Here is a 9,219-nt window from a genome sequence, read left to right as displayed (position 1 = left end):
TTGAGCATTTCTTTGAATTTTATTGAAAATTGACATGGACATTAGAAAGGTATCAAGCTAAACAATGCTGGTTTCGGGATGTTTCTCCTGGCGAATGAAAGCCCCAGAGGGCCAATGACTGGTCACATCTCTGAGCAAAAAGAACAAAGGAGAAGAAAGGAAAAACAGACTCTGGAAAACATGCAAAGAGGCTCTCTCAAGAGACACAGAACAGTGGAATGGCAATGGTTGTAGGGATATATGGGAATGAGCACACTCACATGGTATTTTGATGCAAGTTAAACCAATGAATTCAAGGCAGATTTATCAACATCAAAGCTCTCCCTCCAGATCCCAAGTTGAGCAGAAACTTCTCTCAAAACCCCAACTGGCCTTGGAAGGTTGAACGGAGTCATTTTGCTCTCACTAAGCTTAAACTCCCCCGACTCTCCCTTCTCCACCTGAGAGTTAGTAGATCCACTTCCCCCACTTGCTGGGGGGTCTGCAGAAGGTCTGTGAATGCTGAAGAAGGCATGAATGTTGCTCGACTTTCTCATCCATATTCAGAAATGTTTAATAGTGGCTGTAGACAGTCAACCCATTGAACCAGAGAATTGGTGTTTAAAAAGAAAAACAGAAAACTCAAACGAAAACTTGTGAACAGTACTTCCACACCCACAGCTGAGGTCTCCTGCCTCAGTCACTTACACTTGGGTGAGTCGTCCTGCAGTTGTCTCTCTGAGGCTACATTTGGTCCATTCTCCAGCTCGGATGGTTCTTTGCATGCCTTGTTAGGTTAGGACAAGACACTTCCATTTAAAATACCACGTAAGTCGGGAGAGAGCGTCTTGCCTGGACACAGGGACACAATGAACACTTGCTGTGTGGTGTGTGTGTGTGTGTGTGTGTGTGTGTGTATGCGCACGCACTTTGGAGGGAGAGGGAATTGGTTGGTTTCTGATTTGAGACAATATGGAACCCTAACTCTTCTACAATGGCAGTCTTCTCCTTTAGACTTAGTGCAGCTGCTGAAGACAAGATTAAAAAAAGCTGGAGAGGGAGAGAGAAAGAAAGAAAACATGAAATTAGCTAAAGAAAAAGGATATTCAGAATAAGACAGGGTGAGGGAAGTAGGCAGTGTGAGGTAGCACAGAGCATACTTGGAGAAGACAGGTGAGAAATGGGGTCGCTGATGGGCCATCACCACAGGGAAATGTGCTGAGGTTTTAAGAACACCACACACCAGTTAAAAGCTTCTTGTTTTAATTAAAACAAAAAGAGAGAGAGAGAGCACATATTAACAGCCACATGTGAATGCCAAATAATTAAAACAAAAAACATAAACAACAAAAAAGTGATCTGTACTGCAGCTAGGAAAAGCAAGCTTCTGGCTTAAGAGACATGAGGGGTGTGTGTGTGTACACATGGGGATTTTTCAAGAAAACCGTTCTATCCCAGTCTCGGCTGGGGTGGGCGTGGAGCCAGACACAGACCATTTCTAACGACTGGTTTTGTTTCACCAGAAGTAAACAGAGTACTTAGGGTATTTTTTAAAATAGTAATAACTGTACCACTTAAAAAGTCTTTTCACTGAAGAAGGAAGAAAACCTTTCTGTCTACAGTGAGACAAGCTACCCAATAAAATAAGCATTTTAATTCTTTTAATAGCCTTGGTTGACTTCCTAAAGGTCTCGTGTTCACTCACAGGGTAGATTTTTGTTTACCAAACTTCCTTGATGACAAGGATCATCTAGGGCACCTGTTAAACATCCGTCCGCACGCCCCATTCCAGACTCCCAGGAAAGCTGAGCAGCTAACAGGTGCCTGTGACTCTTATCGTCAGCGGAAGTGCTCAGTGCTGGCCTAGAGCCCTCTGCTTTGCGTGTCCCTACCCACCCCATCCTCGAATATTTTCTTATGGGATAAAAACCTCAAAGGCCCTCTAATACTAACTATTCATTTTCTCTGGAACATCAAAAGACTTGTCTCTAGGAACATGCATGAACACATTGAGTCCATCTATAAAATGGCTCGGGACTCAGGACACACTGCATTTAGCCTGGCTTCTGCCATGAAACAGGACTGGGGCGTCTGGCAAGTCCCTTCATTTCTCGGGGCCTCAATTTCCTCTTACAAGAAAGTGGGTCCTATCTGTCTTCTGGACCAAAATGTCTCCCCTCATACGAAATTCCTGCCTAGTCTCTGAAGGTCTCTCAAAGGCTGGGTGGCTCTAATACCTTTTGAAGTTTTCAGAGCTCCTCACGCCTCAAGCAGTTAATCTGTAAACAAATGCAAATGAGGGAGCCTCCGATTTGTAATGCAAATAATTACAGCGGATGGAGACCGATTCGTTGTTTATGTTTGGGATTCTTGGGAAGCAGCCGTGAAACTGGTCACAGAAACATCAAAGCTACAAATAAGCAGCCTTTCCCAAGACCTGACAGCCCTAGCTTAGCATCTCCCTGAGCTACTGGCTGAGTGCCCAAGCTTTTTTGTTTTTTAAATCTCCGAGCACAGGGTCTCCGAAAATGCTCCACGGTGTGACTTGGATTTTCTCAAGAAACTAGCTTATGCTTTCGCAGCACCACCTTCATACTTGCTTCTGGCCACTCACCAATCAGTGACTCACCAAACAATACATGTCAAAACTGCACTCTTGCTTTGCCAACAAGAAAAGATAAAGTGTGTGCATTTGTTTGCTTTTCGTTTTTTTCTGCTTTTTGCTTCCTGTCATTATCTATTATTGAAGAGAGAACTCCCCTTCCCATTCTCAATACTTCAAAAAGGCCTGAAAATTTCACATAGCCTTGTTTGTGTGTTTTGAAAGAAAGTGACCAAAAAAAAAAAAAACCCTCAAAAATAAAAAAGAAGGTCATGGTCAGTGCCAGTGGGACTGTGAGGCAGAAATCAAAAGAAGAGGTGGGGCTTGAAGTGGAAGTACATGGCAGGGGCAGGGGACCCAGCTGCCTGGCGCTCCAAAGGAAAGCTGTCAGTTACAATAGGAACCTTGGCTTAAAAGGCTAAATGGAGTCCAGTCCAGCTGTAGCGGGGAATACTATTCAGTACACAGCCATGGATTACTGCAAAGGAAGGGCAGAGAAACGGCGTGTTAGCCACAGATCGTTGCCAGGTCACTCCAGCTCTCACTCTCTCACTGGCCAAACACCAAAGGCCACTGTGCCTCATGGCCCTGACAATGGAGGGCTCTCAACTTCAAAGGGGCTCCCAAAGCCACTATCGGATGGGCCCCATCATACAAATCAGGGCTGGAAGATTTTTAAAATACCAAATCCTTAGACTGGAGACAAAGTTAGGGACCTTCCAAGGCACACCTCTTTTCTCCTCTCCAACTGATAGTCTCACCTCTTCTTATTGTGGGGCACGCGCAAAATACAGATTGAAACTCATCATCACATTCACCAAACAGACTGGAAGATTCATCAGAGCAAAACTGAAAACACTGATTCTTTGACCACTCAGTTTAGCAGTTTGTGACAGGGGATGGTTATACCTGCTACTGGCCCTGCCTTATTGGGATGGTGTGGCGTCCTAAGGGAAATTACAGAGGAGATGCTGAGACACCTCGTAACAATTCCCTAAGACACTAGGTTGGTACTAATATTCAGGTTTATTCTGCCTTCTGCATCTGTGGGGTACTCAGAATAACAGAGAGGGGAAATTCATGCTACTTTCTTCAGCAGTCGTGTTGTCTGGGAAGGGCTGGCTGTAAGTAAACTCGTTCCAGGTTTTTAACACAGCTTGAGTGCAATTATTTTGAGTGAATCAAAACTGGAGAGGGCTGGGCTGACAGGCCAGGAGGAGAAGGCACCAAAGGATTCTCCTTCTGGAACCCTCTGAGAAGAGGCTGCGGCTCTTCTGTTGGGGGCTGAGGGATGGTTGGGGAAGCCAAGTGACTGCGGACTCATGGGGAAAGCCGTGCCGACTGGTGCTCACCCAGCCATGGTGGATGCAAATACCTCAGGGGAACAAGCAGCAGCCAGAGTTGGACCAGGGAAGCTGGTGGTATAGAAGAGCAGGTGGGACCCCTGAACATGTTACAGTCCAGCAAAGATGGAGTGGGGAGTGGCCGGCTGGGGGTGCTGGGAGGGGCACTGGAATGCAGGATGCATCTTTGAACCACGTGACTGATGGCTTCTTGACCAGAGGCCAGACGCCGTCCTCAGACTCTCCGGCTTCTATAAACCTTGGCAGGAAGAAAGGGGAGGGCACGGGTTCTGTGCCCACAGATGTGTTAAGGGGGAATTAGAGACAGGGAAGCCCAGCTCTGTTGCACAGGAAAAGGGCGTCTACAGGAAGCCCAAACTGAAAATGAAAACAGAAGTTGGGTTAATGAATGGATGGATTAATGTCAAAAAAAAAAAAAAGGTTAGAAGAAAATGTCTTGATGACTAATGGATAAATTAGAATATAGCTGTGTTAGATGGTCTTAAGTCCTTATTGCACTGGCTTCTGGGAACATGCTTTCTCTCTCATTCACCCACACACCTCTGAGTGGCGACCACAGTGGCATTAGCTAGCAAAACAATTATCAACAGCCACAAGAATACTTCTCTCTTCTTAATTCCTAGGTCCTCACTAGTGCCCCCCACCCAGACACCTTGTAGAGGAATACCTTTAGCAAATCTCCAGGTCTCAGCCACTGAGTGCCTCGCCCCATAGGGAAAGCAGAGGAGGTAGAGGTTTCACCTTCGGAGAGTCCCAGTCCACTACCTGGTACCCCTGGGGCAAGATCTGTTCGAGACGTGTCTGGGGGCAGTAACTGGGCTCTGCACTAGGGTCCGACCACAGTCACCTAAAAACCTGAACTACGGAAATCCATTATTGGTTTGTGTTCACACTGCACTTTGAACTTTCTCCCATTTAAACTTCATCCTTGTGACGCAAGTTTGACATATGAGGAGGCTGAGAAACACGGTGAGGCCAACGGACTTGCCTGAGGTCACAGAGAAAGTCACAACCAAGAGGCGCAGCACCTGAATCCCTTGGCTGTTTGATCAAGACTCTTTCCTTCACGCCACAGTGTCCCTGAGAACTCCTTGCCTGTGGATCTAAGCCCCTGGTTATTTTTTACCTGAACACATTTATCTCATTAAATAAAGATACTGGGGAGGGACAGTTAAAAGCATATGCTGAGTATGTTTGTACAGTCACTTCCTCGGAGTGAATACATCCACGCCTACACACCCACACACACACACTCACGTGAGTGGCAGTGTATACCAGGAACTAGGCGTTTTGCATTCTTGTTCCTCGCTATGTGAGCATTGGCAAGTCTCTTAAATTCCCCACTCCTCCATTTGTTCATCTTGTCAACTGAAGGTCAGCCCTTTCTCCTCTACCTCACGGGACTGTTGTAATGTGGAAATGAGGTACCATACGGAAAAACACTTTGAAGAGTGTGAAAATGTAATACAACTGCTCAGCTCTATTTTTCTTCTTTGTCTACTTCCTAGGGCAAGAGAAACCTATAGAACACTGCAACAGCCTACGTCCTGGGCTGCACGGGAAGGCTGAAATATTTTGATATGTGTGTACCGTCCATGCACTGGGCACCCCCAACCAAGGGTCAAGGGGCCAGCAACCACTGAGACATAGCACCTGCAACTGTGTGCGGGTCACAGAGGAAGGATTTCTCTTGCAACTGCAGACAGCTGCCAGCAGTGCCTCAGGCCATTTCAAAACCAGCAAGGAACAGTAAGCCTCACTCTGCCTGCACTCTAGTTAATGAGGGGTGGCCTTTGTGATCCACCCCTGAAATGAGGGCTTTGGGGGATGGACGGGTTGCCTTTGCTGCTTTCAGACCCCAGGGAGCCAAGGCCTCCTTCCCCTATTTGGTTTGGAACGGCTTTTGTGGTGTGCTGGCGAGGAGCATGCCAGAAAAAGCCAACCTACTCAGGGTCGGGGTTGGCTGTTCCCACTGTTTGCCAATTGCCTCTCACTTGGAAAGTATGGCTTTAATTATAGTTTTGCCAGGACTCATTTTAGTAATGGCCATTACCAATGATTTACTCTGGGAAGGCTGAACCAAAGTGTGTCAAAGAGCGTTAATTTGGGTTTCATTAACTGAAATCTAACTGAACAGGATGCAACTTTCCTGTTGTCCTCATTGAAAATGGGGGGGGGGGGCAAAGAAAATACACATGAACTGAGTGCCGGCCTCTGTGCTGGGCACTGGGACTGCAGCCATGGACAGACACTCTCGGAGTTGTGAGTCTTCCTAGGTGGAAACCTGCTGTTTCATTCAAGTCAACTACCAGGGCGCCGAGACTTGCTTTTAAGCCAGACAATAAATCATTTCATTGTTCTTTTCGGGTTGTTTCCTTTGGCCCAATTTCACGGGTCTTATGTTTCAGAAGCCTCTATGGACTTCCTCTTCGGGATTTGCCTGAAAGTAGGATGTTTTGCCAGCTGCCCAAAGTCCCCAGGGCAGTAGCTGCAGCGATTAGTTCGCTGACTAACAGCAGGCTCTCCATTTAAATCATAAGTTCCATGGGTGAGTGGGGAGAAGTCTTCTCAATATTTTATAGTCCCTGACCCAAACAAAGCAAACGTAAAAGGCATTTATGAGACAGCCGGGGTATTCTGAACACTGACTAGAAATTTTATGTGAACGAATTGTTCATTTTGGGGGTGTGATAATGGTGGCGTTGTCGTTATTTTTTTTTTTTTTTAAGAGTCATGAGCTCTTAGAGATGCATGCTGAAGTATTTACAAATGAAATGATATGGGTTTCGCTTTGCAGTAATCCAGCCGGTTTGGAGCAATAGATAAGACAGGATTGGCGTATGCTGACAGTTGTTTGGGGGCTGTGTTGTGGGTACATGGGGCTGCATTGTACTGTCCTCTCTCTTCTTTCGTTCCTGCTTGAAAGTTTCTATGGTAAAGTTTAACAATGGTAATAAGCCTAATTATGTTAGATTTAAAATATTTATGTTCCTCCCCACTCACTACCTGAGTCTAGTTAAAAAGATAGAGGCAACTTAATCATCGCTATAACCAACGTATAAACTATGTGATGCCAGGGGCTGCTTTATTCACTCCTGCAGACACAACACCTAGCCCTGAGGAATCCATCTTACCAACGGTTACCTGCTTACCTACTTATCAAAGGTGTTCATGAAGCTGGTACTTGTAGAATTAAATATTCTATAATATCTGAGAACCTTCATTTTCTTCCACTTTTATTATAGTTTTGGGGGCCAAACGAAATTAGAGAACTTGAACCCCTCAGGTAAGAAACAGCCACCAGAGGGAAACAGAGAAGCAAGTTTCCGTTGGCTCAAAACATTCCCAAACCTGGGCGCCAAGGCTGACCGTGACGTTGCAGAACAGGGCTTGTGAACTCAACAGTTCCCCTCGTCACAGCAGTTTAGTTAATTTTGAAAGTAATGATGAAGGCGCCTTTAGAACAAAAATGGCCAAAATTGAAACTTCAAATATTGATCACAGGATCTACCTATGCTACCTAGCTGTTCTAGCAGCAAAAGTCTGAAAACACCCCACTTGTAATCAGGAAGGCAAACATTCCCACATGTATACCTGAGATCACACCAGCCTATTTTTTCATAATATAAGTCACAAGAGAATACCAGCTAGAACAATGAAGCAGCTTCTTTGATATTAGATACGTGTGTTGGGCAGGGGGTGGGATTCGGGGAGACGTGTTCTAGAAGCCACTGGCAGTTCTATTTAGAGTTAATGAAGCTTACCGGGACCCTGGGTCTCATGCAGCATGCAGCAAACAGCAGAGTTAACTGTAAAACAGTAAAAGCTGATGAAGGTGGAGTGAGCTTGGGGAGAAATCAAATATTATGAATCAAACATAATATTATGCTGACACGAACAATGAAGAGTTAGAGGTCAGAGGAGATTAGGAGGAGTGGGGAGGGGAAGAAGGGAGGGTGTGCTGGTAGGGACCCCTGAAACACCGGTACTCTTTCTTAACCTCTTTAAGGGCAGCCAAAGGAAGTTCTCAGTATGTGACTCTACTAGATCCGATCACCATCTCTCAAGAAGAAATGCTTCTACCCCTACTTCCGCCCTCAACCCCCGCCCCCCCATCATCACCACGGAACAAGGGTGACACAGGTCTAATGATGGGTCTTCCAGAGGTTAGCCAACTGTTCAGGGAATTACATAAGAAGCCCACACCTGGGGCCACTTATATATCTGGAAATACAGAAGAGGACCCCTTATTGGGGTCCTCTGCCTGGGGGTGGGGTGGCAGTCAGTTAATTGAGGGCAACGAGGAGAAAGCCTGGTCTGGGAGGAACTTCCACTGAACAGCTCAATAGGGACTATTTATAGTTGAGTGTCAGTGGGGTCCCAACAAATGAATCTCCTAATTCCTGCCAGCAGGCCATGAAACTGCCCCAGGGACTGAGTTAACAAACACCACAGGACTACGGAAGGCCGGAAGACAAATTTAGACTTTTCTGATCTTAAAAATAGGAATCCATTCCTGCCGGCGCAACTAACACAAGTCAGTTAATATACAGTGCGCCCAAAGAGGTTTTTTTCGGGCTACCTGAACTTTATCTATCAGGTAATACCACAAAGAGTTAGTCTGTGACTTTGACATAGAGTGTGAGATTCAGTAACAAAAAATCTCTGGACTAATTGGTGAAAATACCCAAATTACACTTTTGAAAAAAGAATATTCAGATGGCAAAACTGAGTGCCTTTAAATATAAGCTATTTTACTGTTGTATTTTATTGTTGGTGAAATGTTATACTGTTTTATCCTTAAGTGATAAGTCAGGCACAGAAGAAAGGATGCTTCCGCCTTCTGGCAAATATCCAATAGTTGAGTCCAGCAACAAGTGGCTAAGAACAGAAGGCAATGACCAGGGACATGTTTCAGATCCTCGGGCCGCTTTAGTAAGGACACTGCTTGACACTGCAAATGAGGGCTCCTCCAGTCACACTGCACAAACAACTAGAGCGCAAGGGACCACCGGATGTTTTCCTGGTGTTGTACAGGTCCTGTCGGAAATGCTTTTCTCTTCTCTGGTTCTGGGATAAGGGATGGATAACTTCAGCAAGCAAGGCCTGGGCTTGGGTCAGGGATACTGACCCACATGGTAACCAAGAGCTCATGCTATCCTGCCTCACCAAATGCCAGGGGAGACAGATGGATTGTACAGTCATCCCCGGCGTGGAGGATGGTGCCCGCGGAGGATACTAGCATCTGAGGGTTCCCCACCAAGTCCCCGGTAC

The 9,219-nt window shown here is 45.9% G+C and overlaps 1 protein-coding gene across 13 annotated transcripts in view; it reads right to left on the bottom strand.

Moving 5' to 3' along the window:
* SEPTIN6 (septin 6) overlaps window positions 1-9,219 on the bottom strand; it is a 65,587-nt gene continuing 56,368 nt past the window's right edge. For 6 of the 13 annotated variants that reach the window (XM_073799267.1, XM_033849107.2, XM_033849108.2 and 3 more), the window contains one exon: window positions 7,771-9,015. In XM_073799267.1, the coding sequence (XP_073655368.1) occupies window positions 8,922-9,015 (94 nt within the window). In that variant the 3' untranslated portion in view covers window positions 7,771-8,921. The other 7 variants (XM_033849113.2, XM_033849114.2, XM_033849112.2 and 4 more) reach the window with 7 other exon arrangements.

This window comes from Tursiops truncatus, chromosome X (genome assembly GCF_011762595.2).
Source record: "Tursiops truncatus isolate mTurTru1 chromosome X, mTurTru1.mat.Y, whole genome shotgun sequence".
Classification (NCBI taxonomy): Eukaryota; Metazoa; Chordata; class Mammalia; order Artiodactyla; family Delphinidae; genus Tursiops; species Tursiops truncatus.
This window is presented reverse-complemented; position numbering and strand designations above follow the sequence as displayed.